At 37.5% G+C, this 21,902-nt stretch overlaps 1 protein-coding gene across 3 annotated transcripts in view; it reads left to right on the top strand.

Annotated features, from left to right (window-relative positions):
- NFXL1 (nuclear transcription factor, X-box binding like 1) overlaps window positions 1-21,902 on the top strand; it is a 63,243-nt gene that overhangs the window by 9,982 nt on the left and 31,359 nt on the right. For all 3 annotated transcript variants that reach the window (XR_006104092.1, XM_042468616.1, XM_042468617.1), the window contains 10 exons: window positions 727-888; window positions 1,202-1,302; window positions 2,511-2,625; window positions 3,349-3,473; window positions 5,185-5,307; window positions 5,541-5,631; window positions 6,559-6,679; window positions 10,098-10,257; window positions 10,965-11,056; window positions 15,217-15,238. Coding sequence is in view for 2 of the 3 variants with exons in the window: in XM_042468616.1 (XP_042324550.1) it covers window positions 727-888; window positions 1,202-1,302; window positions 2,511-2,625; window positions 3,349-3,473; window positions 5,185-5,307; window positions 5,541-5,631; window positions 6,559-6,679; window positions 10,098-10,257; window positions 10,965-11,056; window positions 15,217-15,238 (1,112 nt within the window). In the remaining variant the exon portion in view is untranslated. The remainder of the gene's footprint in view (window positions 1-726; window positions 889-1,201; window positions 1,303-2,510; window positions 2,626-3,348; window positions 3,474-5,184; window positions 5,308-5,540; window positions 5,632-6,558; window positions 6,680-10,097; window positions 10,258-10,964; window positions 11,057-15,216; window positions 15,239-21,902) is intronic.

Genomic DNA, 21,902 nt, shown 5'->3' with positions numbered 1-21,902 from the left:
GAACAGCCACTGAGAAGGCTCTCTCTCGTATCCTTACCAGATGAGTCTGTGATGGTGGCGGAACCAAGAAAAACCCTTCTCCTGAGGATCTTAGGGCTGTAACAGGTTCATGTGGGGAGATATGGTCTCTCAGATAGTCTGGACTGAAGCCGTGTGGGGCTTTATAGCTCATGACCAGCACTTTGAATTGTGGCCGGAAATGAACCAGTAGCCAGTGAAGTTGTTTCAGCAAGGGAGGTATATGGTCTCTATAACTACATAGTCCCAGTCAGCATTCTTGCTGCAGTATTTTGCACCTGCTGAAATTTCTGAACAGTTTCCAAAGGTAGCCCCATGTAGACTGCACTACAGTAGTCCAAACAGGGTGTAATCAAGGCATGTGTTACCGTCAAAAGGTAGTGACTGGCTGAGGTCATCTTGTTAGTGACATGGCAGACTTGGGATCTGAACATAATCCATTCTGTTGCATACACTGTAATGGTGAAGTGGGGAAGGTGTGGCCCATGGAACAAGTGCAGCTCTTGCAGACTTTGAACCCTATAGGCCCACCCAGATTTTTCAAGAATTCTGCTTCAGGTAGTTGGAGTCCCAAAAACACCAAATGGCACATATCAACTGAATATCAAACAAAGCAGTGGTCAGAATTTGTGATATGACCCATCTCTGATGTAGTGGTGAAGTTGCTCAAGACAGCATTTATGTCATGCTCCTTTTTGGTCTCTTTAGGTCCTTGTCCACCTTGTCCAAAGATGATCACAGTAACCTGTTACTGTAAGAAGGCCAGACCTGTGCCACGGAGATGCAGCACAAAGGAATGGTCATGCCAGTTGCCTTGTGGACGGAAATTGCCATGTGGACAACACAACTGTGAGAAACCTTGTCATCCAGGTAGATGTGGATGTGTGCAAAAGAAAGGTTTTCTTTTTAGATCATTTCTGTTTTACTGTTGCAGACCTGCCCCCTGTCCAGCACTCAGTTGTGGATTTCTTCCCTCACAATTTCTCTCTTGGATAATTGTTGATTAACAGTTTAAAGATGACAGCTCGTGTAATGTTTTTCATATTTAATTTTTGTATCATCAGAATTTAGTTGTATTTTTTTTTTAACCTTGTGGCAAGCACTTTGGTTACCTTGGTGGGAGAAGGGCAGAATATAAATTAAACAAATACGTTTCTAATCATTAACTCCGTCTTACTTTTAGGAGACTGTCAACCCTGCCCACGAGTCAGTAAGCAAAGATGTATCTGTGGTAGACAGGTAGCAGAAAGACTTTGTGCAAGTCCTTTATGGCATTGTGATCAGGTAAGTTGCCATGCTAATTTGTCATCAGCTATTTAAAGCTTTGCTTTGCAGGAAAAAGGAAAGCTTGCTAGGCTAACAAACAGAACAATGGTTTTAAATTGGGAAGGGCGGGGAGGACATTTTTATCCAAGTTTTTATGTCCAGCAACTCCATGTGAACATCTGATGCTTTCTGGTTGTCTTAAAAGCCACAACCTAGAAATGTTACTTTGAAAAACAACAATTCCTAGAATATCCCAATCAGCACAGCCATTGGTGAGAGTTGTTGTCTAAAAAGTAATTTTTTAAAAGTCTGTCACAACTTAGTTGGAGTTATGTGTTAGCACAGGCAAGATAAACAGCTGTCTCCAGAATCACTTGCTGAATATGTGTGAAGAGCAAAACAGAAAGGAAGGGGGAAAGATTAACCTGCTCACCAGCTACCCTGGCATGTTGAAAAAAACAGATTGATAGGTTTTGCCTATAGGTTTTTTTGGTGGTGTAGGAACCTATGCCTATTCTGTCCATATTATTTCTACCTCTAGAACCAAAGTTTCCATTAAAGAAGTAAAACCCAGGAACACATCTACTTTTTTAACAGAGGTATACATGTAGTGTATTAGGTCAGAAAAGGGTCTTACACTATATTTCACTAAACATGATGCAGCAAAGCAGAAGTGATGTGCTCTTATTGTGAGCGGATTAACCTTATTGAGAGGAAACCAATGTTTTGTCAATTGACTTAGAAGTGGAATTCATTGGGGACAGTAAGTACCCCCCAGTACTTTAGGAATATGCTTTCTTTTACTTTTGGGCCTTGAACTGCCAACCTTCTAATCTTCTGATCATCAGAACTGGCATCTTAGCAACCACATCCCAGTATTGGGATGTAGCGTACTATTATATCCTACAGTTCTTTGGAATTCTTATTGGTATCAGTAAATACTGCACAATCCACTTAAAGCCATTTAAAAAAAATATTAGTGCATGCAGGTAAACATCTGAAGATTAGCCAACGTAATCAAACCTCTTGAGTTTTGTTTTGTTTTTGTTCCTGAAAAGGATCATGCAACTTTAAAAAGGTTTATTCTGAAAAAATTAAAATTACTTTCTACCAGAATGTGGTTTACATATTACTAATTCTTCTGGGAGAAGTCAGCTTTTTTCTTTCTTGCATTCTGTGGAATTTCAATATTTAGTTAATACGGCAATTCCTTCACTTGCCACCAGGTTTGTGGTAAAACATTGCCTTGTGGTTATCATGCCTGTGAACAAGTTTGTCATGGTGGCTCCTGTGGAGAATGTCCTCGATCTGGGAAACGGTCTTGTCCATGTGGAAAATCCAGTAAGTCTTTTGTTTCTTTGCAGCCTATTTTAAACTGACATGCATCCACTTAAACAAAATAGTTAAGCATCTTAAAACTGAAATGATCCAAACTGCATTAAGAAACAGACTGATTACAGGGGAAACCTACAATACATAATGGTTAAATGCATATGCTTTGTTGCTGTTGTTATATGTCCTCAAATAATTTCAGACTTATGATGACTCTGAGGTGCCTTATGATGACTCTTAAAGTGCCTTGGCAAGATTTGTTTTTTTAAGGGGAGGGGAGGTGTTTTTGCTTATTTAAAGGTCACTACAAGTGATAGACACAAGTCCTATGTAGCTTTGTTAAATTAAATCATAGATGTAAATATCCTTATCTTGATATACAGTGGTACCCCGGGATACGAATGCGCCGGGTTACGAATTTTTCGGGATACGAAAAAATCCCATAGGGATTTATTGCTTCGGCTTACGAAGGTTTCTTCGGGTTACGAAAAAACCGCGGCGCTATTTTCCGCCACCGGAGGGCAGCAGAGAGCTATTTTTCCATTAGCGCCTATGGGAATTCGGCTTACGAAGGTATTTCGGGTTACGAAATTAACCGCGGAACGAATTAATTTCGTAACCCGGGGTACCACTGTATCTCCTTTTTTTATGAAACACATGAGAATGTAGCTTACTCTTTTCATCTACAAATTATATAACACCACTTTAATAGTTGTTTTGATTTCTACTTAGAATTTTCTCTACCATGTACGGAGGATGTGCCTACTTGTGGAGACAGCTGCAACAAAGTTCTTGAATGTGGCATTCATAGATGTTCACAGCGCTGCCACAGAGGCCCCTGTGAAATCTGTAGACAGGTTAGTGTTTCTTTGTCAGTTTAGTCATGTGCTTTTTAAATGTTTCTGTTATTTTAGTGCTTCTGGAATTGTTTATTTCTGTCCTTTCCCTTTCTGGACCCACAAGAATCCTATCTGCAGTGCTTCTTACTGTTTCTCAAGCAAACTGAAACAAAAAGAAATGTAGAGCTTCTGGTTTCTTTTTTTTTCAAATCCAGCAAACTGCATGTACAGTTTGGGCTATGTTACATGAAGTATTTTGGATCAGTGTGTAGGACCACACATAAAAATGTATGAGGCTGCTTTAGAATATTTTGTTTCTTTGGTATATGTTCAATATTTCCTTTTTTAAACCATTTCACAAACAACTACACTTCAGAGAAGCTTAGTAACTGTAGTATTGGGTGGAGGAGAGTCATGAGAAAGGAGCATATAAACAGTTTTTAATGATACTACTACAGACCACAGGTGAATGAGAATGCTCAACAAAATAATAATAAAATCAACACACACAAAAAGTTGCCTAGCTGCCTTCTCTATTCCCAGTGTTGTCTATCTTCTCTACTTTGTGGTTTCTTTGCCAGATGATACAAATTTGTTTCTCCATAATATTGACTTCCAGTTGCAGGAAAAGACATATTCTCAATTTTACCTTTTCTGAAAGTGGTGACTTTTCCAACTCCCTTTCATTTGCTCTTATTATTTTGTGGCTTTGTCTCTTTTTAGGCTGAGTTCATTCAAATAGTAAATGAGTTAATTTCTAAACCATCTTTCTCCAGGCTGCAAGTCTTACTGTGCTGTTTATCCACACAATAAAAAAATATTGCTGTACATAGAAATTCAAAGAATAGTTTTAGCCTAGCTTTTCTGTTGAAATTATCAAGTTTTAAGTGCTGTGATTTTGTGCATGGAGGTATCTTCCTCTTCTTTTCCTTCCCTATACCTTTTCTCTCCTTTCTTACCTCTCTTTTCCTATTGACAGCTATCTCCCTTTTTGTTTTTCTACTTTATTCTGCCTCATTTCTTCCTATTCCTTTTTCCATTTCTTTTGCTATGGAAATATATTTAAAATAAGTTAAAATAAAAATATAACATGCATTTTTTGCACTTTCCTGTTTCCCTTACTTGACTTGCCACTTTAGGTTTCAGATGTTATAGCTGATTTTCTTTCTTCTCCCCTTACCTGAATTGCTTTTTTGTTTCATTACAAAACAAATACTTTCCCTTTTGACATTCCTCATGTGTACTTGGTGCTGGAATACATAATCCAGTTTTTACCATTCTGGAATCTCAGGGAAACTGCTTGAAAAACCCTGACTTGCACAACTTCTAAATTAGGTAAAAGTAGATATAACATTCTGTAATGGGATTGTGAGAGACATTTAATAATCTTCATAAAGGCTTCCAGTGCAACCTTAAAGGGGCCAGAGTGAATTCAGTTGTTAATTTCTGTGGAAATTTACTCCATTTTTCTCACCCTTATTACAGTGGTCTGTGAGAAGACTTGTGTCTGTACACAAGTTACAGTCAGTGAAACTATTTGTTTCCGCTTCTTACACAGCTTATCATAATAAATCCATCAGATCTTTTTAAGCTGCTTTCTTTTCCCTTTCTTGGGATATTTGATTAGCTGAGTAACTCCATTAACTTTGTGATCAATTATATACTTTAATGTCAGTGTGAGTAATTTATATCTCTTACCCTTTGTTTCTTTCCTTCTGTATCTTGAAAGGAAGTTGAGAAACAGTGCCGCTGTGGAAAGCATATAAAGCAGATGCCCTGCCATAAGCCATACCTTTGTGAAACAAAGTGTACAAAAAATCGTGACTGTCAAAAACACCAGTGCAAGAGGAAGGCAAGTGTTAAACATATATCAGTACTATACTTTAGTAGAATCACCCCAATGATATATATCATCTTATAATGTGGGCTATTTAGCTGTTCTTTTTTGAAACAATGATCTGTGAATGATTAAAAAAAGATCAGTTGTTTTTGGGTTTTGTACTGCATTTTTATTCACAGAAAGAAATTAGATTACTTCCAGCCTTACCATGTTATTATATTTCAAGACATTTGTGTTTGTTACAGTGCTGTCCTGGAAATTGTCCAGCATGTGATCAAGTTTGTGGAAGAACTTTGGGATGTCGGAATCACAAGTGTCCTTCAGTCTGCCACAGAGGTCAGAAATCCAGAAAGCCTTCTTTATAACCTTTTAACCTACAATAAACTTTAACTTTTTATGTTATTAAATTGGAACTTTGTTTGCATTTGTAATGGAAAACATGTTGTTCACAAGCTTTAATTATAATTACGTATTTTTGTTTTTAAAACGTGTTTATTAATTTTAATACACATTACAAAGTGTACACATTACAAAATACACATTGTACACTATTCACCCATACGTACTAGACACATTACAAAATTATAACCGCCCACCTTCTTGTAACCCTAAACACAAAATACTTTTGATTTCTTGGCCTTCAAACTGAAAACTATAAATATACTAACCTCTTCTTCTTAATTTTTACATAGTTTCAGATAGTCATCTAGCTGTCTTTTCTTTTTCTCACAGTCTTCAATACTCAGAACCCTGGAGAATCAAATCTAGTTGTTTTTTTAAAGCCTATCATTTGTGATAAAAGAATGTATACAGCGGAAAGATGACAACAGTGTAAATTACAGTGTAAGAGACAGTGAAAAAACACACTGGATCTCATGTTGATCAATCTTCATTATTTGAGTTCATCACTGCTTTTTAAGCCATTGTTCCAGGTTATTAATATGGAACAAAAACGGAGGCTCGTGCATATCCAAGCCCCATAGGCTTGGATGGGGCACGTGCCTGCAAGTGCACGCAGACATGCACCATGGGAATGCACCCTATTGGAAACATGGGCGACTGTATATAAATAAGTGAGTAAGTTAGTCAGAATTCTGAATGAATACTTTCATATTGTACTCAAAATGCTGATTCTCTTATATAATTGCTGCATTAGATATATTTGTAACTGTAGAGTAATTCTAGTGGTTTTGATGGCTTCTCCAGTAAATGGTGTTAACTATTATATATATATTGTATTTATAGTATTTTTGTTAATTTTAGGTAGCTGCTATCCATGTCCTGAAACTGTAGATGTGAAGTGCAATTGTGGCAAAACTGTTCTCAAAGTACCTTGTGGTAGAGAACGAACCACCAAACCCCCCAGGTGCAAAGAACTATGCAGGTTAGTATAAAGAACAGTATTTCTACAGTTGTATCTTCATGCAATAGAAAGGTTGGGATGCAGCCAGCAAAAAGGTGTGCCCAGTGATGTAAGTGTGTCCAAAATAATTTTTGATTCTCCCTTTTGAGCACCATATCTCTATTGCACACCTCAAACTGTTTTGGAAACTAACTTTTATTTTCAAAACAATTTGTTCTGAGGCAGAGTAATAACCTCCAAATACACAGCCTCTCTACAGGTCCCAACCAAGGTTCTTGTCTAACATTTTTAGATGATTTTTATGTATACCTTTATTTTTCATAGCAATGTGAAACTACTTAAAACATGTGAATCACTTGGCTTTTAAACTGAGTTTGCTGTATTTTTCACTGAAAATGTACCACATGCAGAATTCATATCTTTAAATTTGATTTATTTCAGTCTGAATGGCAAATGGGAAGGAGAGGAGGCTGTATCAGTTGGTTATACATGGTGATTCAGGAAAATATGGTGCAACAGTAAAGCTGTTCTTACTCAGTTTTACCTCATTATTTTTGAATCACCCAGTATAAGGAATAGTATCACTAAAGAGTACAGGTGATAACACAATTAAGGAGAGCTTATTTATTTGATTTTTTTTTGTAAAATGACTGGATTTCATTTGAAAAGATTTCTGGAATGGCCTATGTTATAATAATTAAAAACAAGGCAGTCCTTGCCCACAGGCTTTCAGTCTAAAAAAGACATGAACACATAAGGAGAAGGGAATGGAAAGGAAGGGAAAAGACAGAATAAATAGTCACTGAGAGAGGCTGGCAGAACAGCCTTGCTTCGTTTCTCTCTATTGCATCCTGTATGGTATGGCTGCTAGTGGTGGCAGCTGAGGGAAGAGCATAATGGAGCATCTCATTTACTTTAGCAGATTATGAATTATGCAATGGTCTCAGTTCATCCCTGGGACACCTGAAAGGGCTTCTCAGCACTGTTGCAGTTGTGAAGCACTCACCTGATATTATCCACACCCTGCTGGTGTTTTTGGAGCTCTTAGTGACAGTTGATACCATCAGTACTTCTGGAATGCCTGGGGTATTTGGGAATCAGAGGCACTGTGCTTCAGGGATTCTGGTCCTATCTCTTGAATAGGTTCCAGATGGTGGTACTTGGGGATAGCTACTCCTCAAAAAAGGAGCTGTGTTTATGATATATCACAAGGTGCTATTCTCTCCCCTATTGGAAGAGATCATCCAGAGGCTGGGGCAGGGAACTCCCAGTATGCTGATAACACCCAAATATATTTATCCATGTCTTCAAAAACAGCCTGGGCTAAGGATAGTGTGTCTCCTCTGAATGAATGCCTGGAGGAGGTAATGGATTAGATGAGGGAAAACAAATTGAAGCTGAATCCAGAGAGGTCAAAGGTGCTTAATATCCAGGATCCTAACCTGGTTTTTAAGGTGTGCCAGCCAGTCCTGGATGCAGTTATACTCCCCCCTGAAAGACTGTGCACCCTGGGATTGCTTCTGGATCTGTTGCTCCAAATGACAGCTCAGGTAGATGTGAGAGCCAGGAGTGCTTACTATCAACTTCGACTGTTATGCCATCTACGACCCTTCCAAGATCTGGAGGACCTAAAGATGGTAGTTCACACACTGATAACCTCAAAGCTGGACTATTGCAATTTGGGCTACCTCTGCACCAACTTTTGAAACTTCAGTTAGTTCAAAACATGGCAATCTGATTGATTATCGGCTGCCAGTGAGTTCCTGCAGATAAAATGCAGGCTTATCACTTCTCCTGTTTTTCTTTGGCAGTAATTTAGAAAATGGATGGCAAATGGGGTGGATTTAATTCATTTAAGATGAGTGACTAGTGATTTTATGGAAAAAACAATTTGAGAACATAAAGTAATAGAGGAAAAGTCTGTGAATTTATTTTTGTAATGAACATATGCTTCATAATAACTTGTCAAAGCACAGAGTTACAGTATGAAAACAAAACCTGGACTATAGTGTTGGAATCCATCTATTTTGATTATGATTTGATGGCATCTTCTGCTTTGTTTTGTTTTTGCTTTCCAGTAGATGGAGCCACAAAAACAAAGCATATCCTTGGCAGCCTATAAAGGTTTTGAGAGAGATGTAGTACAGTGGATAGTATGGCCCCTGGACTTTCTGCAGTAGTCCATTCATGCTCTATTTTATTGGCTGCAACAGATCTTGTCAGCTAATATTTAATTTAACACAGCAGATACTACACGTATTTCAAAATTAAGGCTATGTGGGTACATCATCCTATGCTTTTTACTGTAAAATACTTGAATAATTGCATGTTTCAGTTGCTTTTTAATACTCATTTCTTTAAGTAACTGTATTAAAATATGATTTCCTTGGTAAAAGACATCCAGTTAGTTTACTGCTGCTACATTCTGTGCAATATTGACAAGATTTCTCTGGACCTGAGGAGGGGTGCTAATAGCGGATTTCTTGGCTTTGATTGAAAGCATTGCTGCACATTGAAACTAACCTGATGGATCTTAGCAACAAAAAATTGGAACATGATCACCATGAAGCATTGCTTACTGTCATACACATTGTTTCTTCTAATCCATAAACAAGCAATATGATAGAAAACTGTGCAGTGAATCAGATAAAACAACGCCCATAACTAAATTAAAAACACAGATTTAAGCACAAAGCAGCAGATCGAAAATAAATTAACGCAGTAATTTTAACACGTGTGTGTGTGTGTGTGTGTGTGTGTGTGTCCCAGGTTGTTTCTCATGAACAAAAGACCCAGTAGTGAGGAGGCTATATCAGTCTGTCCTGGTATAAAGTTAAATGTTGATGCAGCCATTGAAAAGGGACTTTCTCAAGCTTCTACCAAATACACACCAGATATTGTCACAGAGAGAAAACAGCCACTCCAGAAGTTAGGAGAAGGCATTCCTTAGTGTTGCCTGGTGCCATGCTGCTCAGGGCTTTATTGCATTGTACCTTGGAATAGTACCTTCTGGGGTTTGTTATGGATAACAGTCTATTATTAATATATTTTTAATTTTGTTTTGTCATGCTTTGTTAACCACTTTGGGCTAATCTGTATAGAAAAGCAATACAGTGGTACCTCGGGATACGAAATACCCAGGTTACGAAATTTTCGGGATACGAAAAAATCCCATAGGGAATTACTGTTTCGGGTTACGAATGTTTTTTCGGGTTACGAAAAAACTTTTGGTGCTTTTTTCGACTTTTTCGCACGGAATCGCGGCTTTTCCCCATTAGCGCCTATGGCAATTCGGCTTACGAAGGCTTTTCGGGTTACGAAAGCGGCCGCGTTACGAATTAATTTCGTAACCCGAGGCACCACTGTATCTAAACCAAGCATTTATGACTATATTTGTTACTGAAATCATTTTAGTAAGTCTTGATTGTTCTTTTTCTAGGCAGCCGCCTACTTGCCATCATCCTAGTCGGGAGAAACACAGTTGCCACTTTGGGCCTTGTCCGCCTTGCCATCAGCCCTGCAAGAAGATCTTAGAAAAGTGTAGACACTTGTGCCCTGTTGCTTGCCATGATGAAGCATTAGTGAAGCAAACTGGCTTGGTAAGAGATTACCCAGTTGGGTCTTAAGATACTAATGCAGTGCTTATTAGGAAGAAATGGAAGGGGGTATTTTTCAAGTAACCTTGGAACAATTGAACAGCTTAAGAGAAAGATGTTACAGATATTTCTTAACTGAAAAATTAAGAGAGGCATTTTCTTCCCAATCAGTCTGTAATTTTTTATCCCCCCAATAATTTAGTCACCTGTGACTCTTTTAGACCCAGATGTAGTCTTCAATTCTAGTCAGTATTTAATTGTGCTAGCTGTTCTCCCTGCATAACAAAGTAAGAGATGAAAAATTGTGCCAATGTGAATAATCTGAAGTTGGGGAATCAAGTAATGGAGGCTGTGACCAGCACATTTATTTTTTCATATTTACACACAAAATTCCTTTCTTGTACTGCCAAGCTCTTTCCTCTGTTCCTTGACACAAAATAATAAATAAAAAATAAGAATGTTCCTGCTTGTCAATATACTATTTAATTACTTTCAAAAATCAGAAGGAGTTTAATCTTCTCTGAATGGGGTATACATTGAACTGACAGAGGGTTTTATGCTCAGAGTTGAAATGTCCTGAACAACAGCTATTTGCATAATGAGTAGACTAATTCTGGACTTCATAAATATAGTTTGTTTACATCAGCAGTATCAGTTTCCATAATAAATGCTGTATATCAGCTTAATGTTAAAATATTCTTTCTTCTTAGCATCAGCCTGCTGGGCCTTGGGAACAGACAGTCGAGCCTGCCTTTATTCAGACAGCATTACCATGTCCTCCATGTCTAGTCCCTATTCCAACGTGAGTATGAAAATATGGTTTGAAACATCACATTTCCTTGTATTTTTTGTTTCATTATTTTAACCGCACTGGAATATGTGTTATTGTAACTTGGATTTTGTTTAAATGAAAGAAGGTATTTCAAAGAAATTTAGATCAGTCAAAATAGCCAACACATCCCTGGTTAGTGGTCCACAGTCCAGCACATGCATAGACTGCTTAGCTCTGCAGTATTACAATTTGCTCTGCTATTTTTGACAGTGGACACATTCAGCTGAAGGTGTTCTAGAGCACAAGGATGCTAGTACTCTGGCATAGTTTCCATCCCTAGAATAATGGAGCTTGTGCAAAAGAACAAATGGATTGATTACTTCCATTGAAAGTTCCTGGACTTTGTGTGCAGTTCAGCTTTATTGGATTGTTTTTTCCCCCAACAGCTTTTTTTCATGCTTGTTGAATTAAATCTGCAATTTCTCTCTTGGGAAATACATGATTTATTTTGGGCTTAATTCCAAATATTGAAAGCCCACTGACTAATGATAAGATCTTTAGATCTATTTTATGTCTAATAATGATATTGACATGTACTTTCCATGTCATACATCCCACTGATGGATTTGAAAACCCCAAAATACAATTAAAACACAAAAGCAAATTTAAAACATAATTGAAACAAATTATTAAAAAGAAGTTACTGCAGTAGTTAATACTAGCAACCCAGATTAACCCCTGTAATTTATGTTTAGTGCCAAATGTTGAGAATATTGATGGTCATGTGACATGTTAAATGGCTATCTTCCTCAGGTGACATCACTTCTGTCTCAACCCAGCTTAAAAAATCTGTCTCAGTAATAAGATCTTTTCCTGCCTGTGGAATATAGGCCGGGGGGGGGGGGGGGGCCCCCTCCCTTCTCTTGATGGGAGTTCCAGAGCGTAACTACTGAAAATACTCTCTCTTGTATCTCCCTCCTGCTAATAAACATCTGAGGGTTATGGGATTGAGAGAAGGGCCCCTCTGGGTGCAGGTCATTTGAAACAGCCAGGTTTCAAGTTATATAGTACTTTATAAATCATGTCCACCACTTTGCATTATTCTTGGAAGCAAACATGTTACCAATGAAGTTGTTGTGACAAACAATCACATGCTTTTTGTAACTGCACCCTGTCCATGGCATTCAGGAGCAGCTGGAGTTTCCAGACACTTTCCAGAAACAGTTCTATGTAAAGTGAATCATAGAAGTGCAATGAAGTAACTAAAGCCTGTGTTATCATGGCCAGGTCCTACATCTCCAGGGGTGGACACACTCTATGTACACTGTGCTATGTACACTATCAGCCAGTACCTTGTATATTCAATTTTAACCAGTACCTTGTATATTTTAGCTAGTACCTTGTATATTCAATTTTAGGCTGAATTCCAATATAGACCCAGAACTGTGATTCTTAGGGGTTATCCAGATGTTGTTTTTGTTAGCGCAACTAAGGTCCAAAACGCACTGCAGAAATAATCCAGTTTGAGACCGTTCAGTGCTAGAGAATACTGGGAACTGTAGTTTATTGTGACACCAGAGCTCTCTGACAAGGAAGGCTAAATGTCTCACAAAACTACAGTTCCCAGAATTCATTAGCATTGATCCAGGGCAGTTAAACTGCATTATTTCTACAGTGTGTTTTGGACCTATGTAGATAATCTCACTCATGCATTCTGATTTTATTGTTCAAACTGTTTTTTATTGGAACTACATCTCTGCACATCTCTGTGAGTTCTGTTGCTCACATGTGTTAGCACTGCGTATAAGGATGGAGTCAATGATGCAGATGTATTTGAACACGTTGAAGGCATGCAGAGCTTTACCCTGGCTTATCCTGGGTCTGTTCGCATCGGTTGTTCACACAGCCGACAATGTGAATCTTTCCGAAGAAGTGGGGGGGAAAAAACCTGAAATTGATTATCCTGGATTTTGCAGGTTTTTTTTAGTAGCCCCCTCCTTCAAACTTACTCGGGTGCTTTCGAAAAGCATGTGAGCAACAAAGATTCAACCCATATTCTACTGGGATTATTTTCACCATCTGTATACCCCCTTGATTGAATCACTGTTGCACTGTGTATTTTTTTTTTTTTACTGACTCCTGAAAACTTTTGATTAAGCTTTGCCCTCATCCATTATTTGCCCTGGATGGGGGCAGGTAGAACTAGAAGAGTCTCCCTGGTTATTAATGAGATAAATATTCTGTAAGAGTTGGATGTCAGCACACTGCTGTCATCAAACCTCATAACTTCAAATGATCTCTTACAGAGCCTTCATGTATATGTTATAAGTAGCCTGTGAGAAAGATGGAAGCCTGTGTGCTGCCAAAGTTCTTGTATCCTACTATGGTTCCTATGGACTTTTAATGCTCTCAACGTTCTGAACTCTTCTTGATTTTCAACATTTTTGAAAATTAAAAAAATTAGCACCTACACAGAAGCTGCAAAGTGAAGTATCCATCACCAATAAAATTTATATATCCAGTAAGGTTTATGAACACCTTACCGGTGGTCCAAAATCCAATAGGAGAATATTTCTCCAGTTCAAAGTAAACGTCAGCCATCAGGATGGCCAAAGTAGTCTGTCAGAGATCTGAAGCCAGGTGGAAATTCATATGAACAACCTATCTTGTTCAGACACAACAGGATCCGATGCCACTACATACTTTAACACCTCATCCAAGATTTGAGCATTGGGGACTATCTGGAAAATATCTGTTACTATGGTCTTCAGGCAGGATATTTTACCAGAGGTCTTATTACCCATTCTTTTAGACACAATGTAACAATGATCTTATTGCTAACGGCTGAACATCGCCTTTCTTATTGCACTGAGCCACTTTTATAAAGTAATAAAAGAGAAAACTTTAGTAATGAAAAAAATATTTATTAAGATACTTGAAGTTAGCATGCCTTCAGCAGGACTGTTTCTTTGTCAGAGCAAAACATTATTTAGTGTAAAGTGTGGTTCCTGTTGTTGAAAGGGCGTTTTACTTTCCTGGATGATTATTTATAGCTCAAATACACAGTTGTTACCCATTAGCTGTGGGAGATCCAAGTGTCCTCATTTCATTTCACATTTCAACATACTGTAGTTAGATCCCATTGTCTTGTACTGTGAAAGCAAGGGCTGGTCAGTGTCAGCATTTCATTGCCCAGGAAATGAGTGGTGTGCAAGACTGACAGTGGTTTCTTTAGCAAATTAATAGTCTTGTAAACCAATTAAATTTTTTTCTAGCTGATTGATTGCCTTTTAATGTGCTTGAACTGCAAATTACTAGTCTCTCATGATAGATATTATTTAACTAAACAAAATTATTTAATTCCTCTTTTTTTCCAGGCCCCACTTATTTGGACACTGTCTTGTATTAGCAGGATTATCTCCTGACCCCTTTCCCCATCTGATTATTCTATGGTAGGAGGTGACAGCAAGATAGCGGTGCTCAGAGCTATGTGTGATCTCTAGCTTGTCCTTCGCCCCTTAAACTTGTTTGCTGTGGTGTAGTTGAGAAGTCAGCCTTGCGAATGTGTGAGGTCAAACCTCAGATAGATAGATAGATAGATGGAGATAGATAGATAGATAGATAGATGGAGATAGATAGATAGATAGATAGATAGATAGATAGATAGAGAGAGAGAGAGAGAGAGTGGTGGGGGTACCACTGGATCCAAATTCAAGGTTACATTGACAAGAGGAAGGAGAAATGATCAGGCAAAGTTCGAGTAACATAATTGGAGGGCAGCGTGTATGAGTATGATTTAGCTCATATATGACCTTAAAAGTTATTTGGCAAATTTTGGGAGAAACAATTTGATTTTCCAGTTATGAAACTCACTATGGTGAAGGGATGGGCCAGTCACTCTATCAGTACTTAAAGTTCATTAAACAAGAAACTTATTATTGGAAAGAAAAATTATTTAATTAATGAGTCCTTTATGGTGTAGCAAATGACTTAAAAATAAAGTAATGCTCTCTCAGCCTTGTCAGTTTAATAAACTAAGAATTTAACTGATCTACTGACTTTAAGCTAATCAAATATGGCAGTCGTGGAGCACATGCAGCACCTGATTGACTGCTGGGTTTCTTGTGACTGATTTATTCAAGAAGTAATATTCAAATTATTTGACCTTTTCCTTTCTTGCTTATTTGCAGGCAATGCCTTGGGAAACACGAGGTGAGTCATGATAGTATCATCCTGTGGTATAAATCTGAAGCATGCATAATTTAGTTTTGATAAAAGGTTTAAAAAGTGAAGCTTTCACATTTAACTCATCTGAGATTAGGTTTATTTGCAACTGCAAATATTCTCCTTTTCAGCTAAAAACCACAGACTGTTTTTCATTTGAGATCTCCTGACATTTCCATCAGGAGAAGATTGAGAAATTGTTTCAGAAAATTTATAAAAGTGAACTCTGAATTCATCTTGATGAAGCATTAAACTTTTGACATTACATTTCAAGCCGTTTGGAATGCTGGTGAAACGCTCTTCTGTTTGCATTTACTAGGATGATTTAAGTTGAGCTTTTTGTTTTATAGAGCTTTAATACTTTATGGCTTTTCCAAAAATTTTGGAGATGTTTAAATAATCTCTTCCTCTTCAGTTTATATTGCTGGCTTAATGCATTTTGTGGCTGTTTTTAAGAACATCTGCATATTAAATTTTGAAAACATACTTTACATGTGATGGTAAAGTAGACTGAGGTCTCCAGTTGTAATGTGCTAGTTATTATGATTTGCAACTGAACACTGCAGTGTGAGGCCTGTTGTAATCAGTGAGGGAGACAAGTAAATTGTGTGAAGTTTCTTTTAACATTCTGTAGTGTAAATGAACAAAAAAGCATGCTGCTGTCTTTAATTAATTATTAATAATGTGTTGGGTTACAAAACATTGAATATCGAAGTGGCTTTATGCGTTTAGCACACAGGAAGTTGGGGATCTGTGCCCAGTAAGTACATTATTAAAATACTGAAAAGAAGACACAATGGGCCCTTAGTATCCGCTGGCGTTTGGTTCCAGGACCCCTGTGCATAACAAAACCTGTGGATGCTCAAGTCCCATTCAATCCAATGGTATAGCAAAATGGTGTCTCTTACATAAAATGGAAAAAAATCAAGGTTTGCTATTTGGAATTTATGCTTTTTCTGAATATTTTCAAGCCGTGGATGCTTGAATCCGTGAATAAATAATCAGTGGATAAGGAGGGCCAGCTGTATTTCACTTTACTGTTAACTCAGAAGCTATGTCAGGCCTTTAACCATTACTTGTTCTGACTTATAATAGCCACTGAAGCCTAAAAGTTTTCACTTTTATGTGTATACAAAGTTAATCAAAAATTTATTAATCAAGGACCAGTTGCACAGAATAGTAATAAACAAATGAAAACTGTAACACAATATTGCAGTGTATCCTTCCATCTTATATTGGATAGTGCATCCTTCCATCTGCAGTGTATCCTTCCATCTCCTATTTGTTCCCCAGCTCATTTAACTACCAGTCTATTTTCTGTGGCTATTGACTATATTCTCTGTTCCCACTGGGCTGTTTCTTGTTTTTATTGTTTTTGTGCTCTTAAGTGTTTTAAACATTTTTTGATTTCTTCTTGTTCCTCACTAGTCTGGTTTGTGGCATTACTCATAAGTGGAATTGTCTGTGAGAAGGAGTGATAGATTTGACTCCAAGTGTTGCGGCATAACAGAAAAGGATAGGAATTTAAGTGATTAGTAACAGTTCCATAAAGTTATGCACTCTGTTAAGATTCACACATATGATTTCATGATATCCCATAGAAATTCACTGACAGCCTACTTAATCTAATTTAATACCAATTCAGACAGTAGTTTTCTTCCAGGCCCATGGATTATAATCCCAGGAATATGATATGGCTTTGTCAATTTGCTGATTAAATAATAAATAAATAAATAAATGATTGGGTCACATCTTTTATTATTATTATGTTTATTATGTTTATTTATACCCTGCCTTCTTCCCACTTCAGGGACTCAAGGCAGCTTTAAAAGCATACTTTTGATATTATTGGCTAGCGTATGAGCCTCAAATAAAACATTTATCCTCTTTATTCACGTCATGCAGTGCCCTATACTTTTCCCTGAGTTGTTTGAAAAAATGCCTAACCGAAACCTTTTTTAAAATTGTGACTGGTAACTTCTTAGTGGGATAGTCTTGTAAAAGTCACATTGTATAAGAGGCTTAAGATAAATTTGTTTGTTATAGAAAATACCACCTGGGTTGCAAGATGAATACAGGAAAAATTGGTTTGACTTCCAAAAAATGACATTCATGTAGAAAAGTATTGGACATTCAAAATGGCCCTGGATGAAGAATTCTATCAAGGAGAAAAATCCCTATGTTTAATACAAGGCAATAGATAGGCCCAGTAATATAAATAAAAAACAAGAAAGTCAGGTTCACCTTCCGTAAATGGAAGTTACATCCTCTTTAATGAAATCAGAGGTGGTGAGCAACCCCACATACATTTATGTGGTGGTCCCTCATACCGTTTGATTTCTTTGAAGAAGACGCAGTTTCTGTTTAAGGAAGATGAACTTGGCTTTCTCAACCCTACATTTTTGAAACTTAATACATTCTTGAAGATATTTTACAGGTTTTTAAAGAGAGATTCCTCTTTTAAGCTATGCATAAACTTAACCTAAGATATCTAAATAATTTACATTATGCTAACAGCTCAAATTTAAAGGTGTTCATCTATCCAAATGAAAAGAGACCACAGCAATCAATTTATCAAAATGTACCATAATAAGATAGGAAGCATCTCTAAGGCGTAATATTCCAAGCAAAGTGGTAATGCAGTATCGGAAATGCCAAGCAGAACTTCTCTTAGAATAAATTTTAATGTTTCCAAGCTTTGCCCACATGTAAAAAACAAAACAGAAACCCTGTTTTACAACTGAAACATTTTCCAATACAAATACTACCTAAGGATTTGTCTGCTGTACTTGTTCTTTATTTGGAGGAAGTACTTAATGGGACAAGTGTCTTATGTTATTTCTGTGTATCTATAGAGGAGTGATGGCAAACCTATGGCACACATGCCAGAGGTGGCACTCAGAGCCCTCTCTGTGGGCACATGTGCCATCGCCTCAGCACAGCGTTTGCCAGAGTTTGTTACTAGAAAGCCAGAGGGACATGGCACTTTGCAATAAATATGTTCTGAAAATAGCTGTGATTGAGTTTTAATTTAAATACATGAACTGAACCATTCGTGACAAGAGTGGGCAACATGCATCTCTACACAGAGTCCTAGTACTGCCCCACTTCCAATTTATTTACTAAAGAAGTGGGAACATCTTCTGGGGCTATGTGAACAAATTTATTGCATAGGGAAAGTTCAACCTCTTCTAAGTTGGGAAGGCCTTCAGAATTGGGTTTTGATCACTTTGTGTTTGGAATAAAAGACCTCTGCTGCTTATAAAGAAAGGCAGCCAGAGGGCATCTAAAATGAAGTGTACCTGTATTTGCCCTCTTTGCTCACCCAGAGGTGCAAGGTGGGTGGGTGGGGGAGCTTTTTGATTTACAAAAATAAAAATAAGTGGGAGCACAAGGGAGGTGCGCCTCTCCCACTGGACTTGCTCAAGCTGTCTAAGGAGATTATTGCATGCACTTTATCCCATTGTTTTCCTGATGGGGTACACATGTGTTTAAAGACGGATCTCACTGCATTCTCCTTTCGGCAACCTATATGCAACCTGGGCTTATCCCGCAGCTTTTCAAGTACAGTGGTGCCCCGGGTTACGAAATTAATTCGTTCCGCTGCCGCTTTCGTAACCCGAAAGGCTTTCGCAAGCCGAAAGCCCATAGGCGCTAATGGGGAAAAGCCGCGATTTCGTGCGAAAAAGCGCCGAAAAGCACCAAATTTTTTTTCGTAACCCGAAATAACCTTCGTAACCCGGAACAGTTTTTTTCAATGCATTTTTTTCGTAACCCGGAAATTTCGTAAGGCGGCGCATTCGTAACCCGGGGCACCACTGTATAGGAAAATTCCATTCTTGAAAAGCCGTGGGATAATCCCGAGTTGCATATGGGCTGCCAATGGGAAAATGGAGTAAAATCCATCTTTCAATTTAAACATGCGTGTATCCCATTGGGAAAATGACAGGATAAAGCATGTTGGTTTAAAAAGCATTCATTTTAAGTTTCTAAAAACTCAAGGATTGCAAACCAATTTTAATTATCTTATTATAGGCCAGTAATGAAATGACCAAATTGTGACTGCTACCTGACAAAGTGTTTCCCACTATCATGTTGCTTTGCTTTTAACTTTGGTTTGCTTAAATAAAATATTTTTTCTAACTGTAGCTTAATGTGCATGTCATCTTCTGGTGGTTTGAAGATTGAAAACATATTTCCTAAATGTATCCTTTTAAAATGTATTTTTCTTAAAACGCTTCATGTTCCAAAGAAGAAAATGAGTTGTATATTTTTCAGCCAGATAGCCCTGAACTGCTTGCTTGTTCAGTGTAGTTTATATTTCTTGACAGAGTGTAGTCTTTCGTTTTAGTTCCAGACTTCTGCAAGAGTCTTAGTTTAATGTTTTTGAAATTGTGTGACATTAAATATGTAACTGTGGTTGACTGGTTTTGGTCACTTATTCCAGTCTGAACGTATTAATTTATATAACAAAATTTGTGTTCCCTTTAAAAATGCATTTGATTTAAAATACCTAGTTGTGATGACTTTCATTTCTTTGTCTTAGTTTATGTTTGAATTTCTATGTTTTGTTTTCAAGTAATTATGTTCAGTTACTTATTACTTTGGCATGTTATATTAAATTGCACATTTTGTTTCAGTACTGGAGTAGGAAGGTGAGAATTCTCTAGCTGTTTTAGATTCCCATTGTTTCTGATTCTTGCCCATGTTTATTGGGGCTGATGGGAGTTGTAATCCAAAACATCTGATGGATAGTTGTAATGGGTTATTTGTTGTTAATTTGCTATCAAGTCAGCTTTAATTTAGGTCAAGCCTATAAATGAACTCTGGTCATCATCCAAAAACCATGTTCATCAACTGCCCTGTTCAAGTCTTGCAGACAGAGGTCTGGGATTTCCTTGATTGATTCAACTAATCCATAATGTTGTCTTATTTTTTTCCTACTGCCTTCTGCTTTATCAAGCATTATTGCCATTTTAAGTGAGCATTCTGTTTTGCAATATGTCCACAATATGATAGCTTCATTTAGCCATTTTGGTTTTCTTGTTCAGGCTTAATTTGCTCAGACCCATTCATTTTTCTTTTTGGGTAGTCCATGGTATCTGAAGGCATGATTTCAAATGTCTTGATTCTTTTCTCTTCAACTTTCTTCCCTGTCCAGACTTCACAATCGTACATAGAAATCTGAAATACTATGGCATGGTTGATCTTGACTATGGTATTCAATGCTATATTTTTACACTTGAGGATCTTTTCTACTTTCCCTTCTAGCTGCCCTTCCACCTCTTACATTTCTGATTTCTTGATTACAGTCTCTGTTTTGATTGAAGACTAAGCCAAGATGTAGAAAATCCTAAACTAGTTAAGTGTCTTCGTCATCCATTTTAAGTTATTTAAATCTCTTGTAATTATTTTTGTTTTCTTAATATTCAGCAATAACCCTTGTTTTGCACTTTCTTAACTTTCATTTCTTTGTCTTAGTTTATGTTTGAATTTCTATGTTTTGTTTTCAATTATTTGCTGTTTTCTGCTAGTACTACGGTGTCATCAGCATATCTTAACTTAAACTGTTGATATTCCTTCCTCTAGTTTTCACACCTCCTTCCTCTGAATCCAGTCTAGCTTTCTGTGCAATACATTCTGCATAGAAATTAAATAGATAGGTTGATAAAATGCAGATTTGTTTCATATCCTTGCTAATCAGAAACCATCCTTTCTCCATCTTCTGTCATAGCAGTGGTTTCTTGTCCAGAGGATAGGTTACATTTCAGAAATGGCACCTCTATTTCTTTTAGAGCAACCTATAGTTTTTCATGACCTACAAAGTCAAAGGCTTTGCTATAATCTATAAAGCACAGGCTGGTTTTCTTCTGAAATTATTTAGTGCATGCCATTAGCAACCATAGGTTTCTGAACCCACCTTGGACATCTGACATTTTTCTCTCCATATATGGTAAAAAAATCTGTGTTGTAAAAGCTTCATTTGTATGAGAAATTGATGCAGTTGTCCAGTTGTTATAATTCCTGGTGTTTCTAGGCCAGATCTGATATCCTTAGATATGGGTGGATCTGGCACACAAGCCTTAATCATGCAGTTGTACTCTTTGACATTATAGAAACCTGATCATCTGGGCTTAGGGCTGAACTTGTATTCAGTAGGTTGGATGAGGAGTGTAACTCCATCCAGCCTAGGTTTATATACCTATTCCCTTATCTTCCTTTTGACTGACCAAGAGAACTTCTGTCTTGTTTTGATTAAGTTCCAGTTTGTTCACCCTCATCTAGTCTATAACAGATGCAAACTCTGATTTAGAATTGACACAGCTTCCTTGGATGGAGCTGCGAAGGAATAATGGAACTGGGTGTCATCTGCATACTGATGGTGCTGGAACTAAAAACTCTGGATAACTTCTCTTTACAGTTTTATGTGTATGTTAAATAGCATGGAGGAGAGAACTGATCCCTGAGGGATCCCACAGGCCAATAGCCAACTGTTCAAACAAGAATCTCCAGCACACTGCCTGGGTATGCCCTTCCAGGAAGGAATAGAGACACTGTGCCTCCAAGTCCTGTTCCAAGCTCCAGAACTCATGGTTGATATTATCAAAAGCTACTGAAAGGTCCAACAGAAATGACAAGGACACACTCTTCC

This window comes from Sceloporus undulatus, chromosome 5 (assembly GCF_019175285.1).
Source record: "Sceloporus undulatus isolate JIND9_A2432 ecotype Alabama chromosome 5, SceUnd_v1.1, whole genome shotgun sequence".
Taxonomy (NCBI): Eukaryota; Metazoa; Chordata; class Lepidosauria; order Squamata; family Phrynosomatidae; genus Sceloporus; species Sceloporus undulatus.
The sequence above is the reverse complement of the archived record's forward strand: the minus strand, read 5'-3'. Positions and strand labels throughout refer to the sequence as shown.